This window comes from Cherax quadricarinatus, chromosome 8 (genome assembly GCF_038502225.1).
Source record: "Cherax quadricarinatus isolate ZL_2023a chromosome 8, ASM3850222v1, whole genome shotgun sequence".
Lineage (NCBI taxonomy): Eukaryota > Metazoa > Arthropoda > Malacostraca > Decapoda > Parastacidae > Cherax > Cherax quadricarinatus.
The window spans coordinates 24,830,471-24,856,009 of record NC_091299.1 but is presented as its reverse complement, the minus strand read 5'-3'; the positions used below and the strand labels follow the sequence as shown (position 1 = coordinate 24,856,009).

The 25,539-nt window shown below is 38.5% G+C and overlaps 1 protein-coding gene across 2 annotated transcripts; it reads left to right on the top strand.

Annotated features, from left to right (window-relative positions):
• On the top strand, positions 1–25,123 carry Alg7 (Alg7 dolichyl-phosphate N-acetylglucosaminephosphotransferase). 2 transcript variants are annotated; one of them, XM_070082963.1, is made up of 8 exons: positions 1–155; positions 318–401; positions 2,880–3,027; positions 3,255–3,458; positions 16,093–16,220; positions 18,812–19,043; positions 19,216–19,404; positions 23,003–25,123. In XM_070082963.1, the coding sequence occupies exons 2-8, from the start codon at positions 350–352 to the stop codon at positions 23,304–23,306; spliced, it is 1,257 nt and encodes a 418-aa protein (XP_069939064.1). In that variant the 5' UTR covers positions 1–155; positions 318–349; the 3' UTR covers positions 23,307–25,123. The 2 variants fall into 2 exon arrangements, with proteins under 2 accessions (XP_069939064.1, XP_069939065.1); XM_070082964.1 differs by having other exon boundaries at positions 21–155; positions 325–401.
• Positions 25,124–25,539: the final 416 nt, after the last annotated feature.

Sequence of the window (25,539 nt, the reverse complement as noted above, 5' to 3'; positions counted from 1 at the left end):
GCTCTTTAAACCCCAACAGTAGGAGTGGTGGTGCCGGCCACACGGCTCCTCCATCAACCTTAACCAATAAGACCAACACTAATTTTTTATAACCTTGAGAATTCAGGCGCCTTGGAAGAAAAACTTCATCACTTTTAACACCAGGAAAAGATAAGGTTAATGTCCAGCTCAGGGGCTTGTGTTTTTATTATATAAATTCTCCACTAATAAATGGGGTTGTGTAATGGATATCTTTATATTTTAAGCCTTTAAGATAAAGACTTTGTAACCAAATTAATTTTCAATTAACCAGACTTAGAATTTGACCTGTGTTCCAGGTTACAGATGTAACAAGTGCCTGTGACGTGTTATGGATGTAGTTACCATGGTGACGGGCCAGCTGGTGGCACTCCAACACTCAGGTAATAATTACAACCTGGCAAGTTTTTTCCTCAATTATACCATGACTTTAATGACTTTAAACATGACACTGTAAATTTAATCATTTCCCGGTCTGTTTGTATAAGTGTTAAATATTAATTTGGCACTTGTTGGGCACTGAGTGCCACATGTGGACATAACAACTGACTTTTTTTTGGGTGGGTTATATTGGGTAATTTACACGTATGTTAATGTTACTATGTGTCATAAGTTGTGTAATTGTATTTATGTGTTCCTGTAACTTAGTAAATTTACTTTTTATGATTTTTTTTTGTTTGGTAGGATTGGCATTAAGTGTTTGTTAACGCAGTATTTCCATTAACATTTTATTCAGGGGTAAGTGCTAAACCTGTAGGGGCTATACAGTACCTGAAGAATGGAAGGTAATTAGGGTTGATCCGAGCTAGGGAAGGGTAACTCCAGTTCCTTGAATCCAGAGCCCTTCACCAACATCAAGGTATTGCCCCTTCCTTGAAGGGATTTTTTCCATAACCATTAATGGACGTATTGTATTATAATGTAGGACTGATGTATAACCTGAGTTACTGTAGTCATTGTATTGTAATGTAGGACTGATGCTTATGTAACCTCAGTAGGCATTACACTCATCTCACACACTGAGTGTTCGAGGCTTCCATACACCTGCTGTCCCTATTCACCTAGAATTAAGTAGGTACCTGGGTGTTAGTCGACTAGTGTGGGTCACATCCTGGGGGACAAGATTGAAGGACCACAGTGGAAATAGGACAGACAGTCCTTGGTGATGCACTTACTTTCTTGGGTTATCCTGGGCGGCTAACCTTCTGGGGCTAAAAATCTGAGTAAATCTTATCTTATTGTATTGTAATGGAGGACTGGTGTATAACCTAAGTTACTGCAGACATTGTATCTTGACAAGTCTGAGGTGGAATATAAAGTACAAGTAATTATAGATTAACTTTTTTTTATGACATCTGCCATCTCTTATCAAAGTAGGGTGACCCAAAGAATAGAAACATTCATCATCATTCATTCAATATCTTTCCTGCTAAAGGTGTGCAGATATCACAGTTCAAATGACCCTCTATACTGCAGCATCCCCACCCTTCCTGCAGACGTCAAAGACCTGGGAGTGATCATGTCGGAGGATCTCACCTTCAAGGACCATAACACTGTATCAATTGCATCTGCTAGAAAAATGACAGGATGGATAATGAGAACCTTCAAAACTAGAGATGCCAAGCCCATGATGACACTCTTCAGGTCGCTTGTTCTATGTAGGCTGGAATATTACTGCACACTAACAGCACCTTTCAAGGCAGGTGAAATTGCCGACCTAGAAAATGTACAGAGAACCTTCACAGCGCGCATAACGGAGATAAAACACCTCAATTACTGGGAGCACTTGAAGTTCCTGAACCTGTACTCCCTGGAATGCAGGCAGGAGAGATACATGATTATATACACCTGGAAAATCCTAGAGAAACTAGTACCGAACTTGCACACGAAAATCACTCACAATGAAATCAAAAGACTCGGCAGATGATGTAACATCCCCCCAATGAAAAGCAGGGGTGTCACTAGCACGTTAAGAGACAATACAATAAGTGTCAGGGGCCCGAGACTGTTCAACTGCCTCCCAACATACATAAGGGGGATTACCAATAGACCCCTGGCAGTCTTCAAGCAGGCACTGGACAAACACCTAAAGTCGGTACCTGACCAGCCGGGCTGTGGCTCGTACGTTGGATTGCGTGCAGCCAGCAGTAACAGCTTGGTTGATCAGGCTCTGATCCACCAGGAGGCCTGGTCACAGACCGGGCCGCAGGGGCGTTGACCCCCGGAACTCTCCAGGTAAACTCCAGAGTGCAGACACTGTACTTTCCACCTCCAGGACTTGAAGTTTGGCTAATTGGTTTTCCTGAATCCCTTCATAAATGTTACCTTGCTCATACTCCAACAGCATGACAAACCTTAAAACCATTGTCATGTACCAACCCAACTAACATGCTAACACAAGCCTACTGGATGCTTAAGACCCTAGCACTCAAAACCTTCACACCTTCCTTTCAACTCTTCCTAAGTTGACCCCTACCTCTCCTTCCTTTCACCTCATATTTATACACCCACTTGGTCATCCTAATCTACTTCATCTTTTGTAAAGGCCCAAACCACCTCGGTAATCCCTCCTCAGTCCACTGAAAAATACCTGTCATAACCTTCCATGTTCTAATTTCTATGCTCTGAATTTTTCATACTATTTACACCTCACACATTGCTCTCAAACATGACATCTTCACTGCCTCTGGCCTACTCCTCACAACAGTGTTTAAAGCCCAGACCTCACATTCATATAAGAGTGTTTCCATAGCCTTATTTTTATAATTTTAGGAATGAATTCTTGTATATTTTAAATCATAATTATGCTCTATGCTGTAGTAGTACTGATCATCTGTGTTTACTACATATTTCCATTCCAGAAATGTTGGTATCACTGTGCATAAACATCGTGGTGTCAGTAGCTGGTGCCGGTGCTGTGGTGCGTACTATCCCAGCTGTCTCTGAAATGTTCATTAATGCAGGACTCTTTGGAAGGGATCTCTGCAAACAAGATCGCACAACAAAAGTGTAAGAATTCACTGGATAAAATGCTTCATACAGTATAGTACTTCGTTAATCTTCTTGGATTTGAAAATAATGATCTGTGTACAAAACATAAGTAGTAATATAGTAAAGTAACTGCAGTAGCAAGAATTATAGTAATATTTTATGCTGATGTAATTTGTATTTCCAGCATAAAATCCCAATTACAGCATTTAAATTTTTTATTTAACAATTTTTTTTCTCCATAACAGACCAGAGTCTATGGGAATGGTGAGTGGGTCAGTGTACCTCATAATCATGTTCCTGTTCCTGGGTGTTCCCTTTGGCCAGCACTTCATACAACCAAGCACTCCTTTCCCACATGCAGCATTTGCAGAGTATCTCACGTCTCTCCTCTCCATATGTTGTATGCTCTTCCTGGGATTTGCAGATGATGTTCTCAATTTAAAGTGGAGGTGAGGGCAGCCTTGTTTACAGGTTTTACATTACAGTAGATGTGCCTTACATGAAATATCATTACAGTAGATGTGCCTTGCATGAAATATCATTACAGTAGATGTGCCTTGCATGAAATATCATTACAGTAGATGTGCCTTGCATGAAATATCATCATTATGTAAGCCATTACAATAATGATATTCACCCTGCCCTTACTGATGTAATGATATATAACTAGTACATATTATATACTGTCTTCTCTCAACTGATAGGTTCATATTAACTGAAAAGTTATAGTGGTGTAGGAGGTAGGTTACTGAAAGCAGTGAAGAGTTTTTACGAGGATAGTGAGGCTCAAGTTAGAGTATGTAGGAAAGAGGGAAATTATTTCCCAGTAAAAGTAGGCCTTAGACAAGGATGTGTGATGTCACCGTGGTTGTTTAATATATTTATAGATGGGGTTGTAAGAGAAGTAAATGCGAGGGTCTTGACAAGAGGCGGGGAGTTAAAAGATAAAGAATCACACATAAAGTGGGAGTTGTCACAGTTGCTCTTTGCTGATGACACTGTGCTCTTGGGAGATTCTGAAGAGAAGTTGCAGAGATTGGTGGATGAATTTGGTAGGGTGTGCAAAAGAAGAAAATTAAAAGTGAATACAGGAAAGAGTAAGGTTATGAGGATAACAAAAATATTAGGTGATGAAAGATTGGATATCAGATTGGAGGGAGAGAGTATGGAGGAAGTGAATGTATTCAGATATTTGGGAGTGGACGTGTCAGCGGATGGGTCTATGAAGGATGAGGTGAATCATAGAATTGATGAGGGGAAAAGGGTGAGTGGTGCACTTAGGAGTCTGTGGAGACAAAGAACTTTGTCCTTGGAGGCAAAGAGGGGAATGTATGAGAGTATAGTTTTACCAACGCTCTTACATGGGTGTGAAGCATAGGTGATGAATGTTGCAGCGAGGAGAAGGCTGGAGGCAGTGGAGATGTCATGTCTGAGGGCAATGTGTGGTGTGAACATAATGCAGAGAATTCGTAGTTTGGAAGTTAGGAGGAGGTGCGGGATTACCAAAACTGTTGTCCAGAGGGCTGAAGAAGGGTTGTTGAGGTGGTTCGGACATGTAGAGAGAATGGAGCGAAACAGAATGACTTCAAGAGTGTATCAGTCTGTAGTGGAAGGAAGGAGGGGTAGGGGTCGGCCTAGGAAAGGTTGGAGGGAGGGGGTAAAGGAGGTTTTGTGTGCGAGGGGCTTGGACTTCCAGCAGGCATGCGTGAAAGTGTTTGATAGAAGTGAATGGAGACAAATGGTTTTTAGTACTTGACATGCTGTTGGAGTGTGAGCAAAGTAACATTTATGAAGGGGTTCAGGGAAACCGGCAGGCCGGACTTGAGTCCTGGAGATGGGAAGTACAGTGCCTGCACTCTGAAGGAGGGGTGTTAATGTTGCAGTTTAAAAACTGTAGTGTAAAGCACCCTTCTGGCAAGACAGTGATGGAGTGAATGATGGTGAAAGTTTTTCTTTTTCGGGCCACCCTGCCTTGGTGGGAATCGGCCAGTGTGATAATAAAAAAAATTAAAAAAAAAATATAGCGATGTGATTCTTCTGTTCTTATAATAATAATAATAATAATAATATATAATAATAGCATTGTTTACAAGTACATGTACAAGGTATACAGGCATAGCTGAAATGAGTGACATGCTACTACAGGCCACTTGATATACCCTTGATATACCTTTGAAAAGTTTCTCTACTCTCTGAGCCCAGCCTTGGGCCAGGCTCGTCTGGTGCTTGCCTGGTCAACCAGACTGTTGCTGCTGGAGGGCTGCTGCCCCACATATCCATCACAGCCTGGTTGATCAGGCACTTGGTGAAGATACTTGTCCAGTTTCCTCTTGAAGGCTTCTACACTTGTTCCAGCTGTGTTTCTGATATCTTCTGGTAAGACATTGAATAGGCAGAGCATTTTGGGCAAATTAGGTCAGTTTTGTTCCAGGATGTGACCCACACCAGTCGATTAAAACCCAAGTACCCATTTTACTGATGGGTAAACATAGACAACTGATGTAAGCAAACACGCCCAGTGTTTCTACCCTCGCCAGGAATCGAACCCGGACATCGCCATATGAAGTGAGAGCTTTAGCCACCAGGCCACAGGGTTGAAAGCAAAATCATCAGTGATACAGCCAGTATTCAGATTCTTTGCTCTTTTTGTATTAACCCTTAAACTGACCAAACGTTGATCTACGTTTCCGTGTGTAGTGCTCTGACCTTGGTTTTTTCCATAAAACGTTGATCTACGTTCGGAGCGCTATGCGAGCAAACGTAGATCTATGTTTGGACAGTTTAAGGGTTAATAGATATAAATGCATTATCATTTGTTCTTATGTCACTACTGTCGTTCCTCAGGTAAGATTTTGTCAGTCGCAGGTAGGAAAAACTATGCAAACATGCTGCAAAATTAACTGGCAGAGTCGCACTAATGCACACCAGCTATACAGATTGTTAAAAACATCACGATATGGATTGAACACAGTAAAAAAAAAAATGAGCGTGGAGGGTTGGATTCGAACAGAACCTCAGAAGCTGGCTAAAGAGGGTGATTACATCTTAAACCTTGGGTAGCTTTTTAATGGGTTGACCAATATTTCAGTGAGAAGGGTTGGATTTGAGAAGGATCTACCAGGTTTGGGCCAATTGGCTTTCTGCAGTGTTCATATGTTCTCATATGAATGCAGAGGATCACTACAGTATACCTATTGAGCCTATTTATCCATATCTGGTAGAGAAGAAGAGTTATACCTATGAATAAGTTGAATAACATGATTTTCATGTGCCCTTTGGCATTGTCACTGAGTAGATTGTAACTTTTTACAGTCCATCTGCAAGCATTTACTGATTGCATAGATGATACTTTCTTAGTCTGCCTGAAATGCCCTGGCATGTTAGTGGGTTTCTTTGTACACTTAACAATACTTTATAAAATGTAATCACACATTGCAAAGAAATAAATTTTGTTTGTTTGAGAGCTACAGCTGCAGTAGTTAGCTATCCTGAGAGTAGATGCTTTCATCCACCTTTTGAGGGGAAGGCCGTTGCTCAAGCATTGTTGTTTAGTTAACATTTGATGATTGTCACCATGTTTTTTTTTTTTTTCAACAAGTTGGCCGTCTCCCACCGAGGCAGGGTGACTCTCCCCCCCCCCCAAAAAAAAAAACATACTCTCTTCATCTTTCAATACAGTGGACCCCCGGTTTGTGATATTAATCCGTTCCTGAGAGCTCATCGTAAACCAAAATTATCGAAAAGTGAATCAATTTTACCCATAAGAAATAATGGAAATCAAATTAATCCGTGCAAGACACCCAAAAGTATGAAAAAAAAAATTTTACCACATGAAATATTAAGTTTAATGCACACAAACTGAAGAAGACATGCACAGTTTGTAGTACTCTACTAACAATAGAATACATGACACTTACCTTTAATGAAGATCTGGTGATGATTGGTGAGATGGGAGGAGGGGAGAGTGTCGAACTTATTGTTTAGAAGGGGAATCCCCTTCCATTAGGACTTGAGGTAGCAAGTCCTTTTAATGCCACTAGGACCAGCTTGAGAGTCACTGGACCTCTGTCGCACAACAAATCTGTCCATAGAGCTCTGTACCTCCCGTTCCTTTATGATTTATCTAAAATGGGCCACAACATTGTCATTGTAATAGTCACCAGCACGGCTTGCAATAGCTGTGTTAGGGTGATTTTCATCAATAAAGGTTTGCAGTTCAACCCACTTTGCACACATTTCCTTAATTTTTGAAGTAGGCACAATGGATTCCACAACTGGCATAGGCTTCTCAGGGTTATCCCCAAACCCTTCAAAATCTTTCTTAATTTCCATACTAATTCTCACCCTTTTTACCCCAGGGTTGGCACTAGAAGCTTTCTTGGGGCCCTGGTGACTTATTTTGCAGAAACAAGCACCAAAAACACTGTGATAATATGGAATGTACCAAATGTATCCTTAGATGCGAGCACACTGGCTGGCTTGTAAACACTGGGCCAGATGTGGACACGTCTCGGATGAATCGTGTATGGCGGGTTTTTTAACGGGATCCGAGGCAAAATTTTTGTGTTAAAATGTATCGAATACCGGATTTATCGGATACCGATGCCATCGCAAACCGGGGGTCCACTGTACTTTCACCTCACTCATACATAATCACTGCTTTTGCAGAGGCACCCAGATACCACAGTTTAGAAGCATATATAAAGATATATAATATACCTCCAAACTGCCAATATCCCAAGCCCCTCCTTAAAAGTGCAGGCATTGTACTTCCCATTTCCAGTACTCGAGTCCGGCTATATAAAAATAACCGGTTTCCCCTGAATCCCTTCACTAAATATTACCCTGCTCACACTCCAACAGCTAGTCATGTCCCAAAAACCATTTGTCTTCATTCACTCCTATTTAACATGCTCACGCACACATGCTGGAAGTCCAAGCCCCTCGCCCACAAAACCTCATTTACCCCATCCTTCCAACCTTTTTGAGGACGACCCCTACCTCGCCTTCTTTCCCCTACAGATTTTTATGCTCTCCATACCATTCTGCTTTGATCCATTCTCTCTAAATGATCACACCACCTCAACAACCCCTCTTCAGCCCTCTGACTATTACTTTTATTAACTCCACACCTTCTGCTAATTTCCACACTCCGAATTTTCTGCATAATATTTACACCACACATTGCCCTTAGACAGGACATCTTCACTGCCTCCAACCGCCTCCTCGCTTCAGCATTTACAACCCAAGCTTCACACCCATATAAGAGTATTGGTACCACTATACTTTCATACATTCCCTTTTTTGCCTCCATAGATAACGTTTTTTTGTCTCCACATATACCTCAACGCACCACTCACCTTTTTTCCTTTATCAGTTCTATGGTTAACCTCATCCTTCATATGCCCATTTGCTGACAAATCAACTCCCAAATATCTAAAAACATTCACTTCTTCCATACTCTCTCTCTCCAATGTGATATCCAATTTTTCTTTATCTAAATCATTTGATACCCTCACCACCTTACTCTTATCTATGTTCACTTTCAACTTTCTACCTCTACACACCCTCCCAAACTCGTCCACTAACTTTTGCAACTTTTCTTTAGAATCTCCCATAAGCACAGTATTATCAGCAAAAAGGAACTGTGTCAACTCCCATTTTGTATTTGATTCCCCATAATTTAATCCTACCCCTCTCCCCAACACCCTAGCATTTACTTCTTTTACAACCCCATCTATAAATATATTAAACAACCATGGTGACATTGCACATCCCTGTCTAAGACCTACTTTTACTGGGAAGTAATCTTCCTCTCTGCTACACACCCTAACCTGAACCTCGCTATTCTCATAAAAATGCTTTACAGCATTTAGGAGCTAATTACCTATTCCGTATACTTGCAACATCTGCCACATTGCTCCCCTATCCACTCTATCATATGCCTTTTCTAAATCCATAAATGCAATGAAAACTTCCCTACCTTTATCTAAATACTGTTCACATGTATGCTCCAATGTAAACACTTGATCTACACATCCCCAACCCACTCTGTCTTATCTCTAATTCTTTCAATAATAACCCTACCATACACTTTTCCTGGTATACTCAGTAAACATTTTTTTTGTTTTTTATAAACACACTGGCCGATTCCCACCAAGGCAGGGTGGCCCGAAAAAGAAAAACTTTCACCATCATTCACTCCATCACTGTCTTGCCAGAAGGGTGCTTTGCACTACAGTTTTTAAACTGCAACATTAACACCCCTCCTTCAGAGTGCAGGTACTGTACTTCCCATCTCCAGGACTCAAGTCTGGCCTGCTGGTTTCCCTGAATCCCTTCATAAATGTTACTTTGCTCACACTCCAACAGCACGTCAAGTATTAAAAACCATTTGTCTCCATTCACTTCTATCAAACACGCTCACGCATGCCTGCTGGAAGTCCAAGCCCCTCGCACACAAAACCTCCTTTACCCCCTCCCTCCAACCTTTCCTAGGTTGACCCCTACCCCGCCTTCCTTCCACTACAGACTGATACATTCTTGAAGTCATTCTGTTTCGCTCCATTCTCTCTACATGTCCGAACCACCTCAACAACCCTTCCTCAGCCCTCTGGACAACAGTTTTGGTAATCCCGCACCTCCTCCTAACTTCCAAACTACGAATTCTCTGCATTATATTCACACCACACATTGTCCTCATACATGACATCTCCACTGCCTCCAGCCTTCTCCTCGCTGCAACATTCATCACCCATGCTTCACACCCATATAAGAGCGTTGGTAAAACTATACTCTCATACATTCCCCTCTTTGCCTCCAAGGACAAAGTTCTTTGTCTCCACAGACTCCTAAGTGCACCTCTCACCCTTTTCCCCTCATCAATTCTATGATTCACCTCATCTTTCATAGACCCATCCGCTGACACGTCCACTTCCAAATATCTGAATGCATTCACCTCCTCCATACTCTCTCCTTCCAATCTGATATCCAATCTTTCATCATCTAATCTTTTTGTTATCCTCATAACCTTACTCTTTCCTGTATTCACTTTTAATTTTCTTCTTTTGCATACCCTACCAAATTCATCCACCAACCTCTGCAACTTCTCTTCAGAATCTCCCAAGAGCACAGTGTCATCAGCAAAGAGCAACTGTGACAACTCCCACTTTATGTGTGATTCTTTGTCTTTTAACTCCATGCCTCTTGCCAAGACCCTCGCATTTACTTCTCTTACAACCCCATCTATAAATATATTAAACAACCACGGTGACATCACACATCCTTGTATAAGGCCTACTTTTACTGGGGAATAATCTCCCTCTTTCCTACATACTCTAACTTGAGCCTCACTATCCTCGTAAAAACTCTTCACGGCTTTCAGTAACCTACCTCCTACACCATACACCTGCAACATCTGCCACATTGCCCCCCTATCCACCCTGTCATATGCCTTTTCCAAATCCATAAATCCCACAAAAACCTCTTTAGCCTTATCTAAATACTGTTCACTTACATGTTTCACTGTAAACACCTGGTCCACACACCCCCTACCTTTCCTAAAGCCTCCTTGTTCATCTGCTATCCTATTCTCCGTCTTACTCTTAATTCTTTCAATAATAACTCTACCATACACTTTACCAGGTATACTCAACAGACTTATCCCCCATAATTTTTGCTCTCTTTTGTCTCCTTTGCCTTTATACAAAGGAACTATGTATGCTCTCTGCCAATCCCTAGGTACCTTACCCTCTTCCATACATTTATTAAATAATTGCACCATCAACTACTCCAAAAGTATATCCCCACCTGCTTTTAACATTTCTGTCTTTATCCCATCAGTCTCGGCTGCTTTACCCCCTTTCATTTTACCTTCTGCCTCACGAACTTCCCCCACACTCACAACTGGCTCTTCCTCACTCCTACAAGATGTTATTCCTCCTTGCCCTATACACGAAATCACAGCTTCCCTATCTTCATCAACATTTAACAATTCCTCAAAATATTCCTTCCATCTTCCCAATACCTCTGACTCTCCATTTAGTAACTCTCCTCTCCTATTTTTAACTGACAAATCCATTTGTTCTCTAGGCTTCCTTAACTTGTTAATCTCACTCCAAAGCTTTTTCTTATTTTCAACAAAATTTGTTGATAACATCTCACCCACTCTCTCATTTGCTCTCTTTTTACATTGCTTCACCACTCTCTTAACCTCTCTCTTTTTCTCCATATACTCTTCCCTCCTTGCATCACTTCTACTTTGTAAAAACTTCTCATATGCTAACTTTTTCTCCCTTACTACTCTCTTTACATCATCATTTCCACCAATCGCTCCTCTTCCCTCCCGCACCCACTTTCCTATAACCACAAACTTCTGCTGAACACTCTAACACTACTAACACTCTAACTTATTCCCCTATAATTTTTGCAGTCTTTTTTGTCCCCCTTCCCTTTATATAAAGGAACTATACAAGCTCTCTGCCAATCCCCAGGTACCTTCTCCTCTTTCATACATTTATTAAACAAAAATACCAACCACTCCAACACTATATACCCCCCAGTTTTTAACATTTCTTTCATGATCCTGTTAGTTCCAGCTGCTTTACCCGCTTTCATTCTATGTAATGCCTGATGCACCTTCCCCACACTCACATCCTGCTCTTCTTCACTCCTAAAAGATATACCTCCCTGGCCAGTGCATGAAATTACCGCCTCCCTTTCTTCATCGACATATGAAAGTTTCTCAAAATATTCCTGCCATCTACCCAATACCTCCAGCTTCCCATCTACTAACTCCCCTACTCTGTTTTTAACTGACAAATCCATCCATTCATTAACTTGTTTATCTCACTCCAAAAATTTTTCTTATTTTCATCAAAATTTCTTGACAGTGTCTCCCAATCTATCATCTGCTCTCCTTTTGCACTCTCTCACCACTCTCTTCACCTTTCTTTTACTCTCCATATACTCTGCTCTTCTTATAACACTTCTGCTTTGTAAAAACCTCTCATAAGCTACCTTTTCTCTTTTATCACAGCCTTTACTTCATCATTCCACCAATCACTCTTTTTTCCTCCTGCACCCACCCTGCTATAGCCACAAACTTCTGCCCCACATTCTAATACTGCATTTTTAAAACTATTCCAACCTTCTTCAACCCCCCCCCCCCCCCCCCCCCCCCCGCCGCCCAACTACAAATACTTGCATTAGCCCACCTTTCTGCCAATAGTTGCTTATATCTCACCATAATTTCCTCCCTTAGTTTATACACTTTCACCTCTCTCGTACTTGTTGTTTCCATTTTCCTTTCATCCCATCTACCTCTTACTCTAACTGTAGTTACAACTAAATAATGATCCAATATATCAGTTGCCCCTCTGTAAACATGTACATCCTGAAACCTACCCATCAACCTTTTATCCACCAATACATACTCTTAACAAACTACTTTCATTATGTGCTGTATCATACCTTGTATACATATTTATCCTCTTTTTCATAAAATATGTGTACATATTTTATGAAAAGCTCTTCATTTTCATTTACCCCTGGCACCCCAAATTTACCTACTACTCCCTACACAACATTTATACCCAGTTTAGCATTGAAATCCCCAACCACAAGTACTTTCACACTTGGTTCAAAAATCCCTATGCACTCGCTCAACATTTCCCAAAATCTTTCTCTCTACACTTCTCTCTTTTCCAGGTGCATAACCCACTTTTCACATCCAATCCTTATTTTACTCCATATAATCCTTGAACTAATACATTTATATTCCCTCTTTTCCTGCCATAACTTATCCTTCAACATTATTGCTACTCCTTCTTTAGCTCTACCTCTATTTGAAACCCGTGACCTAATTCCACCCTCTTCAGCCATCCATGCACATTCAAACTTCTCACTGTTTTGACGGTTTTCTTCTTTTTGTTTTTAGTAGGCTATACGGGAAAAGAGGGTTACTAGCCCATTGTTCCCGGCAATTTAGTTGACTTTTACAACACGCATGGCTTACGGAGGAAAGATTCTTATTCCACTTCCCCATGGTTATAAAAGGAAAAGCAATAAGAACAAGAACTATTAAGATAAAATCAAAGAAAATTCAGATGAGTGTGTATATGTTCATAAACATGTACATGTATGTGTAGTGTGATCTAAGTGTAAGTAGAAGTAGCAAGACGTACCTGAAATCTTGCATGTTTATGAGACAGAAAAAAGACACCAGCAATCCTACCTGGTTGACCAGGCAAGCACCAGACAAGTCTGGCCCATGGCCGGGCTCAGAGAGTAGATAAACTCTTGAAACTCTTCAAAGGTATATCATGTAAAACAATTACAGGCTTTCGTTTTACACTCGGTTGGCAGTGTGGTTACTGTCTACCAGCCTATAGTTTAAGCTAAACCTGAAGACTTTATTTCCTACAAATTGCTGGAGATATTTATATTGGCAGAGACTGCTAGAGTTATAATAAGCGAATGTGAGCCAAACAGAGCACTCAGCTCTTAGTCACTGAAGAGTTTGAGCATAATGATCAGTGCTACCGAGATCTGTATAGAGGTAAGAAATATGGTTTACAAACAACCATAGATAGATATTTATTCTCATTCCTCAGCACATGACTCAGCTACAACCAAGTTTTCTTCATACAGTAAGGTGTATAATTCAACCCACCTTTCACCCATCACCATCGAATTCCCAACTTTCAGTGCCAAGACAAAACATACAGTATCCTGGTGGATTTTTTTTAACTTGCTGGCCATCTTCCCACCGAGGCAGGGTGACCCAAAAAAAGAGACTTACCATTATTCACACTGTCACTGTCTTGGCAGAGGTGCACAGATGCATCAGTTTAGATGTTCTGCTAAACAGTAAATATCCCCTCCTTTAGAGTGCAGGCACTGTACTTCCCACCTTCAGGACTGAAGTCAGGTTAACTGGTGGATATTTGAGCATAATAGAATACTGCAGTAGCCTTACTGGCCCATGAAGGACAGGTTCTTCTCAAATCCAAGTGTTAGAGTTCTCAAGTGTCATCTTAATTAAATGAAAAATCAAATATCTTTCTGATGGAACTTATGTTATTGAATTATATATGTACTAGGCTTTAACCCTTTCACTCTTGCAGTTATTAAAAAAAAATAATTATTTTATCTCATATAATAGTAGAAGATTAGTATTTTCTGAAGGTAATGACACCAAAAATGTAAAATTGATGGAAAACTTAGAGAATTGTTCAGGCATGAAGTTGGTGGGCTCCTACTTTTCATCAGGAATGTCGAAAAAATTTGAATATTTTTGTCACTTTGTGGCCTATTTCAGGACACTTCCAGCCTGAAAACATATAAAATCTCCATTTCACTAGTATGCCTGTTGGTTGGCCTCAAAAACCACCCAATAAAAACCATGGAATCGACCATTATTTTAACACAAACACAAGGTCAGAAAATGAGGTGTTCCCATCATGCACTGCATGGGGTAGGATTTTCTTTATACTGTGCACACAAACTGCACAGACCCATTCTCTCATGTTTAGGCCAAAATTTACCAGTCACAGCAAGTTTGAGGGCACTGTGATTAAGATGTTGACGTATGTGAAAGACAGTGAAAGGGCTATTCGAGAAATGTCAGTCAGTAGAACCTCACTTCAAGTTGAAGTTTTCCAATGCACAACCCCCACTGTAGAGCGAGACTTCCTTATACAGTACAGTCTTTCCTCACTTAACGACAGAGTTCGGTTCCTAAGAGTAGGTCAGTAAATGAATTGGTCGTTAAGCGAGGGGCATACTATAATGGCAGTGGGTTTGTGTTAACCATCTTTAGATATTGTTTTAATGTCACCATTGCACCATTTATAATATTTTTAGTATATTTTAAGTGTTTATACAGTAGTGTACTGTATATTGTAATACTAAACTGAATAGAGGAAATAAGCTCTAATATACATTACTTAGGTATGCATACTGATCAGAGAGCTGGTCATAAATCCCAGTGGTCATTAAACGAGACTGTATTTCATTACTTGTGTTGTAATTATTATTATTATTGCTGTGTTGTATTATTATTATTTTTGTTGTTATTATTATTCATGTATTTGGTCATTGTCTGTGTGCTTATTGCATTTAATAATCAATCCTCAGAATGACTATTCCTATAGTTTTAACTTCAAACTTACTCAAACATGTTAATTGCTTTCTGCATGTCATAGCTTACCTATCAACTACTCATACTGGTTGATTTCTATTAAACATTCTTTATCCACTGTATGTACTTAACTACTGTATCTCCATTATTTATATATGTTTGTTGCATGGTACAGAACATCATAAAGTAACTGTTTGTAACATGTTTTCTTGTATTCAACTAACTCTTAATTTGGAACTGAAAGTTTGAATTAAGTTTTGTTTCATTTTCTTATGTTTTACCTAACTATTCCAACAACTTTTTATTGTACAGCATGTTCATAATATAGTAGCATCAGTTGTCAAACTACTAACTTTTTTGTTAATCTATTAGCTTTAGATTTACTCAACACATTTAGTTTAGCTTCACAATAAATAATATTCAAGACATACTGTAACCTTTACCATGTTCATAACTAATATATGGTATAAATGAACTCATGCAGTGATAACAAAACACACGGTAAGAGAAGTAATTGAAAATAAAACACAAAGCAAGAGCAGTAATTCATATTTCGGCTTCAGACTGAGGCCCTCTTCAGGGTTTTTGTGCAAGGTCTAAACGCACAATACTCTTACTTTCTGTCATATTGTCTCCATGTAGGTTTGTTTGTACTATTGACCAATGTTTATTGCACAGTGATGTACTGCACTTATAAACGATGTTTACTTACTACATCAGTTAATTAATTAAGGGTTCCCAAGAACGAAAGTCAGAGGTACAGTATAATTTTTCTTAAGTCTTTGACCATTTCCTATAAAGGCAAGGTGACCCAGAGAAGGTAACATATTTACCATCAATTATTCCTTAGCTGTGCTTTCCAGATGTGGATGGACATCACGACTTAAATGATAGCATAACGTGTTTATAAGTTCCTACATGGAGAATTTGGTTTTCTACAGATACAAGTTGGTACTTCCCACTCTTGCCTCCCTACCTCTGTTAATGGTATACTACATCAACTTGGGCTCAACAACAGTTGTTGTCCCTAAGCCTCTTCGACAGTGGATGGGCATGACACTTAACATAGGTCAGTAATATACTAAAAAAGCATGTAAAAATATCATCGCTATTTCATTTCCCATTTTCACAAGGCACAAAACATGTAAAATAACTGCAATTACACTCTTTCATGGCTGTTTAATAACTTGCACAATTTCTTACTCCATTTCAATATGAACATTGTTTTTAAATTGACATATGAAAACATAAAGCTGGCACTAAAAATAATAAAATGCCATGTTTATACGTGTACTATTATATAAGCATCTTGTGTAAATTTGATCTTTTAACCCTTTCAGGGTCCAAGGCCCAAATCTGGAGTCACGCACCAGTGTCCAAGAATTTTCAAAAAAAAAAATTTGTTATTTTTTCTTATGAAATCATAGAGAATCTTTTTGTGAAGGTAATAAAACAAAAAGTACGAAATTTGGTGGAAAATTGACGAAATTATGCTCTCGCGAATTTTGATGTGTCAGCGATATTTATGAATCGGCAATTTTGCCGACTTTGACTCCCATTTTAGGCCAATTACCTTATTCCAATCAACCAAATTCTTAGCTATTTCACTAGTATTACTTCTATTCTATCGATTGAGCACAAGAAATCGCCAAGTCAACTGTTTCAACTACAAAATAAAGTGATTGGAAATTGTTAATTTGGCCAATTTAACACAAAGTTCAAAATATTCCAATTTCAAAATAGGGTCCAGAATGAACAATGTAGGCATTCCTGGCACTAAACTAACATTTCTTCTGTTCATTAGTTATGTTTTGAGGCTTTACAAATAAATTCAATTTTTATGTTTTATTCACATAATGAATTTTTATTCACACCAAAAAATAGAAGATTTACTGTTATGCAATACTGTAATAATTGTATAAATATCATCACCATATTTGTGAATGTATATTAGACCCACCAGCTTGCGTGTATTAGACGTGTGAGGTCGTTTGATTACTCTTGAATATCGGCAAAAATTTAACATTTCTGCTACTTTGAGCTCAGTTTCAAGCCATTTCCAGTGCTAAAACCAATCAAAATCATCTCTATTTCTGTAATATGTCTTCCATTCTATCAAATGAGACCAAGAAATCGCAAGTACAACTATAAAAAACATACGAAAAAACACTGCAAAGTTGCTGTTTTAATCGAAAAATCATGATTTCATTTTTTTTCTCTCATTATACACAGTGTGCTGCAGGATCTGTTTTATGTGGTGCACACATACCACATAGATGTATTCTCTCATATCTAGGCCCAAATGTATCACTCACAGTTTATCAGAGTGAGCTGAGCTCATGGCATAGATCTACGGTTTGGACCCTGAACGTAAAGCCGTAGATCTACGGGACGGACCCTGAAAGGGTTAAGAGTATAGAATTTGCATGTCATTTAATACATAAGCTACTTCAAGATACAAGGTTACCAGCTTGCTACAGCTGCTCTTGTCAAGTTTTGAGTAAATGGTATTGTGACACCATTCTCTAATTTTATCATTGTTTCCAGTGAAAACTTTCAATAGGTAGAGTGGAGTTAGAGCACGAACATAAAAAAAAAAAAAATGGAAAAATATGCCAAGCCAATGAAAAATGTGAATATGAGAACATCCTCTATTGAAATCTTAAAGTACTGTAATGTACTTGTGGGCATGTATTGAAATTTTGAACACTTGTGGGTACATTATTAAAATTTAAGACCACTTGCTGGTTTAAAAATGAGTCGTGAGTGTACCCTAACCAGTGGCATCGTAAGGGTGGGGGGGGCACCCCGGGTGACACCATATAGGGGGTGACGCTATAGAGCCTCTAAAGAAGGTGACACTAATGCACAAAACAGTGCTGCACCAACATAAGAGAAAAATCCTTCGTTTCTGTATAGCCTATTATGTGATTACAGAGTACAAGTATAGGGAAAATCATTGATTTTGATGATGTGATAGATGATTTTGCAGGATTGAAGGCAAGGAAATATAAAATCACATTCACTGAGATGTTACGTGTACTCACGGAACTTGTGTTTCTCTGATACTATTGCAGTGTTTTTCTTTATTTTTCAAGTTTTTTATTTTTGCATTGTTGAAAATGAATAACGGTAGAATCTGTTACCTGTACTCAGTGTGGTATTTGAGTTTGTTTCCTCAGTATTACTATGATTATTTATTTTATCATTAATAAAGTTGAGAAGTATTCTCCTGTATGGTTTATGGCCCTTAAACATTCTCATTGCTAAACATTTGTCACTGGGCATGTATCAGTGATGTAACTGGAGTTTACTCCCCACCATCCCCCCACCCTTGGATTTCACGTGGGTGACACCAAAGATGCCGCCCCGGGTGACACCAAAAATTCCGCCCGAGGTGACACCAACCCTAGCAACGCCACTGACCCTGACCCATGTAACATTGTTTAGCATCTTGGCTTGGGGTTCATCAAGTCTCGGTATCATTTCCCACACATGTAATATTGAAGTTTGAATTCGTAAAGACTATAAAAATATTTTTTAAGTGTTTACTGTATTATATTTTTCGCATCGATAAATACGCACTACTAAGTAATACAACATAAAATGACATGAATAGAAATTTTTTTGTTTCTTTTAATTTGTATACTTCTCTAACAGGTCTTTTGTACTACATATACATGTCAATGCTAGCAGTGTTTTGCACTAATGCCATCAACATATATGCTGGAATCAATGGACTGGAATGTGGACAGGCCATAGTGATTGGGGCATCAATTGTGGTGTTCAACCTGGTGGAGCTGGGAGGATACCAGGCTGAATCTCATTACTTCTCATTGTGTATCATCATTCCCTTTATTGCTTCTTCTCTGGGCTTGTTCTATTATAACCGGTAGGTGCTCTAAACCTCTCTCTTAATCCTTATTGGTATTTTTGTTTTGATATTAAAGTGAATTAGTTTATATGTAAACAAATTTATGTTTATCTTAGTGGTATTGGCTGTGTGTGTGTTATACATAAAGGCCAAGTAATATTAATATCATATTTTTCTTTTCTTTAAACAGGTATCCTGCAAGAGCATTTGTAGGTGACACATTTACCTACTTTGCAGGGATGACTTTTGCAGTGGTTGCTATCATTGGCCACTTTAGCAAGACAGTTTTGTTATTCTTCCTGCCCCAGATCTTCAACTTCCTGTATTCTGTTCCTCAACTCTTTCATTTTGTACCTTGTCCAAGACATCGTTTACCTACGTAAGTATATTTCTTTGTATCTCAAAGCACATTTTGAATTGTTGTTTGATACTTTCTTGTTTATGTTTCTTTGGTGTGCTTAATTATTTATAATTATCTATTCATAGTTATTGTACAGGAGTAGAACTACGTTCATATTGTCATGTCTTTAGTCTTTTGGAAAAAAAAAAAATTTCCACTGTTCATAGCATTTACTATGTCTTCTTGTGAACCATTCTATTTTTGTACCACTGTTTATAAAGAAAAACTTTCTAGTTTTCTTTTGGCAATTCTTTTTCAGTTTATACTATGGCCTCTTGTACTACCAGTTGATCAATCCTCTCTTGCTCCTTTTATAATCTTGAAAGTGTTTTATCATGTCTCCTCTTTCCTCCTGTCAGTCTAAAATGGTATATCCAGTGTTTAAAATGTATCATTGGAATTCATACTATTTAATTCTGCCAGCTATTTGATAGTGCAGATGTGACGCTTGAGTTTGTGCCCATGTTTACATCCTCTCCTTACTTTAATGACGGGGTTCCATTCCTAACAGTAGGTTGGTAAACAAATTGGTCATTAAGTAATGAGCATACTATATTGGTAGTGGGTTTGTGTCAGCCATCTTTAGATAATTTTTTAATGTCACCTTTGCACCATTTATAACATTTCTGATATATTTTTAAATGTTTATGCAGTAGTTTACTGTATACTATAATAAACAGAATAGAGGAAATCAGGTCTAATATGCATTATTTAGGTTTGCATACTAGTTGGAGAGCTGGTCATAAGTCTGAGTGGTTGGTAAACGAGTATGTTACTAAGTGAGGAGAGGCTGTACTGTGCTCCACTCTTGCATTTCTTCCTATACTCTGTCCTCTCTCTGTTGTGAACTGCTGTTAACAATCACTACCTACTTTTTGCATGTCAAATACTTTGTGATGCAGAACACAGCATTTATAGCACCACATTGACTACAGATAGCAAATAGCATTCAGTTTTGTAAGCATTTCCTTGACAGAAGAATTAGACACATATGTAATATCCAGGTATCTTTATTTGAAGACTTTTTGCCAAGAAGTGGCTCTATCAATTCAGTTGTAACTTGGTGTTGAAACTGGAAACAGTAGATGATGAGGTAATCAGTCCCCCAGCCTTGAATGATACCCTTCAAATTACCTCTGTATTGAATTGATAAAGCCATTGGTTGTGAAACATCCTAAGTAAAGATACCCAAGTGTTGCTTGGGTATTGCTATAATGTATACCACGATTGTAATGATTTATTTGATTGTTTCATAGTAAGCCTGGATGTATGATAAGAAAGAGATGATTGTGCATGTTATGAATGAGAAGAAACTGGATATCCTGGCTTTAGTGAAGCAAAGCTGAAGGGGGCAGGAGAGTTTCAGTGGGGAGAAATAAATGGGATTAGGTCAGGGGTTTCAATTAGAGTTAGAGCTAAAGAAGGAGTAGCAATAATGTTGAAGGATAAGCTATGGCAGGAAAAGAGATAATATAAATGTATAAATTCAAGGATTATGTTGAGTAAAATAAGGGTTGGATGTGAAAAGTGGGTTATAGTAAGCATTTGTGCACCTGGAAAAGAGAGAAGTGTAGAGAGAGAGAAATATTTTGGGAAATGTTGAGTGAGTGCGTGGGGAGTTTTGAACCAAGTGTGAAAGTACTTGTGGTTGGGGATTTCAGTGCTAAAGTGGGTATAAATGTTGTGGTGGGAGTAGTAGGTAAATTTGGGGTGCCAGGGGTAAATGAATATGGGGAGCCTTTAATTGAGCTATGTGTAGAAAGAGATTTGGTAATAAATAATACATATTTTATGAAAAAGAGGATAAATAAATATACAAGGTATGATATAGCAAGTAATGAAAGTATTTTGTTAGATTATGTATTGGTGGATAAAAGGTTGATGGGTAGGTTTCAGGATGTACATGTTTACAGAGGGGCAACTGATATATTGAATCATTATTTAGTTGTAGTTACAGTTTGAGTAAGAGGTAGATGGGATGAAAGGAAAATGGAAACAAGTAAGAGAGAGGTGAAAGTGCATAAACTAAGGGAGGAGGAAGTTAAGGTGAGATATAAGCAACTATTGACAGATAGGTGGGCTAGTGCAAGTATGAGTAGTGGGGTGGGGGGGGGGGGGGTTGAAGAGGGTTGGAATGGTTTTAAAAATGCAGTATTAGAATGTGGGGAAGAATTTTGTGGCTATAGGAAGGTGGGTGCAGGAGAAAAAAGGAGTGATTGGTGGAATGATAAAGTAAAGGGTGTGATAAAAGAGAAAAAGGTAGCTTATGAGAGGTTTTTACAAAGCATAAGTGTTATAAGAAGAGCAGAGTATATGGAGAGTAAAAGAAAGGTGAAGAGAGTGGTGAGAGAGTGCAAAAGGAGAGCAAATGATAGAGTTGGAGAGGCACTATCAAGAAATTTTGATGAAAATAAGAAAAAATTTTGGAGTGAGATAAACAAGTTAAGAAAACCTAGGGAATGAATGGATTTGTCAGTTAAAAACAGAGTAGGGGAGTTAGTAGATGGGGAGCTGGAGGTATTGAGTAGATGGCAGGAATATTTTGAGGAACTTTTAAATGTCGATGAAGAAAGGGAGGCAGTAATTTCATGCACTGGCCAGGGAGGTATAACATCTTTTAGGAGAGAAGAAGAGCAGGATGTGAGTGTGGGGGAGATGTGTGAGGCATTACATAGAATGAAAGGAGGTAAAGCAGCTGGAACTGACAGGATCATGACAGAAATGTTAAAAGCAGGGGGATATATAGTGTTGGAGTGGTTGGTATTTTTGTTTAATAAATGTATGAAAGAGGGGAAGGTACCTAGGAATTGGCAGAGAGCATGTATAGTTTCTTTATATAAAGGGAAGGGGAACAAAAGAGATTGTAAAAATTATAAGGGAATAAGTTTACTGAGTATTCCAGGAAAAGTGTACAGTAGGGTTATTATCGAAAGAATTAGAGGTAAGACAGAGAGTAGGATTTCGGATAAGCAAGGAGGCTGTAGAGTGGGTAGGGGATGTGTAGATCAGTGGATCAAAGAATGGATCAAAGTAAAATGACATGGAGAGTGTATAAATCTGTAGGTGAAGGAAGGCGGGTATGGGTCCTCGAAAAGGTTGGAGGGAGGGGGTAAAGGAGGCTTTGTAAGCAAGGGGCTTGGACTTCCAGCGAGTGTGCCTGAGCGTGTTAGATAGGAGTGAATGGAGACGAATGGTTTTTGGGACCTGACAAGCTGTTGGAGTGTGAGCAAGGTAATATTTAGTGAAGGGATTCAGGGCAACCAGTTATTTTTATATATCCAGACTTGAGTACTGGAAATGGGGAGTACAATGCCTGCACTTTAAAGGAGGGGTTTGGGATATTGGCAGTTTGGAGGGATATGTTATATGTCTTTCTATATGCTTCTAAACTGTTGTATCTGGGTGCCTCTGCAAAAAAAGTGATTATGTATGCGTGAGGTGAAAGTATTGAATGATGATGAAAGTATTTTCTTTTTGGAGATTTTTTTTCTTTTTGGGTCACCCTGCCTCAGTGGGAAATGGCCGACTTGTTGAGAAAAAAAAAATTACAATTAATCATCCTGCATTTGGTTTGCAGATACAACCAAAGAATCGACAAGCTGGAACCCAGTGTTGCCAAATTTAAGGTTAAGGAAATCAAAAAGCCTCTACTTATTGTCCTTCGATTGCTAGCAAACCTTGGATTCGTTAATTTTGAAGAGAGTTTGGGAGAAGATGGGGAAATGTGTCAAGTCAACAATCTGACTCTTATTAACCTTATGTTAATTAAACTTGGTCCTCAGCATGAATCCAGTCTTACGAACAAGTTACTCATGCTGCAGGTACTAAGTTCTGGCCTTGCATTTTTCATACGGTATCCCTTAGCAGACATGTTCTTCTGATATTCCATATATATAAATATTTATATAAAATATAAATGACATTCGTGTTTATCACCAGAATTAAAGGAGTGTATGTTTAACGTGTAATTAATTCTTAATTAAGGAGTTTAAGCAGACTTGTGTTTTGCAAAGTAAATTTTTAATAAAAATATGGGATGCTGTATGTACTCGTACTTTGTGTGTATATATATTTTTTGGTAACGCATTAAGGCTCTTTATTAAATATTTGTTATTTATTATTAAATACAGTTACTTGTATTACCACATAAGTGCATACATGATACTGTCTTATGTAATATTTCATCACTCCTTTTAAAAAAGAAAGTCTATTTATTTCTAAATTTTTGAAGCCAAAGTTTTTTTTAATGGAGACTGTTCCTTCTTCTCTGAGATTACACAGCTTCTGCATCTCTACATCTACATTGTTACAAATTATTTTTACACTAGTAATTCATTAGCAGTATATATTCTCTTTTTTCTAACCTAAATACATACACATGTTCCTGTATCTTAGATGTGATTTTCCTTTTATTGTTGCATCTAATTGTTACAGAAGTTGATGTTCAATAATTGAAGGATTATATATGAGTGAATGATTACTGAGTGAGAGGAGAAGATGGGAAGAGCAAGAGAAAGTGAATGAGTGAGAATGGAAGGTTAAAGTTTGAGGCCACAGCTGGCAGTATTATTTCAGTATAGTTTTCAGGAATCTAGGTAATAGATTGGTAGACAGCAACCGCCCAGGCAGGTACTACCGTCCTGCCAAGTGAGTGTAAAACGAAAGCCTGTAATTGTTTTACATGATGGTAGGATTGCTGGTGTCCTTTTTTCTGTCTCATAAACATGCAAGATTTCAGGTACACCTTGCTACTTCTACTTACACTTAGGTCACACTACACATACATGTACAAGCATATATATACACACCCCTCTGGGTTTTCTTTTATTTTTTTCTAGGTCTTGTTCTTGTTTATTTCCTCTTACCTCCATGGGGAAGTGGAACAGAATTCTTCCTCCATAAGCCATGCAGTTTGGAGGGATATGTTATGTATCTTTATATGTGTATGCTTCTAAACTGTTGTATTCTGAGCACCTCTGCAAAAACAGTGATAATGTGTGAGTGTGGTGAAAGTGTTGAATGATGAAAGTATTTTCTTTTTGGGGATTTTCTTTCTTTTTTGGGTCACCCTGCCTCGGTGGGAGACGGCCGACTTGTTGAAAAAAAAAAAAAAAAACACCTCTGGGTTTTCTTCTTCTATTTTTCTTACTAGTTCTTGTCCTTGTTTATTTCCTCTTATCTCCATGGAGTGGAACAGAATTCTTCCTCTTAAACCATGCGTGTTGTAAGAGGCGACTAAAATGCCGGGAGCAAGGGGCTAGTAACCCCTTCTCCCGTATAAATTACTAAAGTTAAAAAGAGAAACTTTTGTTTTTCTTTTTGGGCCACCCTGCCTTGGTGGGATACGGCTGGTTTGTTGAAAGAAGAAGAAGAAAAAGAGAAACTTTTGTTTTTCTTTATTTGGGCCACCTTGCTTCGGTGGGATACAGCCGGTGCATTGAAAGAAAGAAAGAAGTTTTCAGGAAACCTGCCAGCGAGTAGCCAGGCATTTCTTGGCATCTAGCTTGTATGTCAGTATGTGAAGCTTTAAGTGAAGTTGGATGACTGTAGTTTATACTTTTGGAAAGAACATACAAATATATTTTCTGTTTAATTTATTTTCTGAGATTTACAAATCAAAATTTCATTACTCTCTCTTTTATGAACTTCTCATAGATAGTTTCATGGTTTTTGAATGAGTAATAAAATTTTAAAGTATTTTGCTTGTTTTATTTAAAAAAAATTTTTTGCCTAATGATTTTGTTAGCTACTGTGAATTAGCTGACAGATTTAGTATTGTAATTGCAAATCCCCTCAAAGGAGGTTATTGATGCTGGTGAGAGGCTCTTGACCCAAAGAATTGAACCTGTCTTTTCCTTCTTTGGATTGAATCTAATTGCCTCCCATTTTCCAGGCACTATATGACCCTATGGGTTTAATGTTTTTCCTTAAAAAATATACAGTAATCCACTGTGTTATTTCCCCAGCTGCCTGTTTATGTACAATGGTTATTTTTAGTTAAGTATATAGTAATGTAAAGAAAGCTCAATTAAGATTATTAGTAACTGTTGCATCCAGGACACTTCTTAAGCCTGTTTAGCCCTTTCTGGCACCAAATGAACAGAACTGAATATC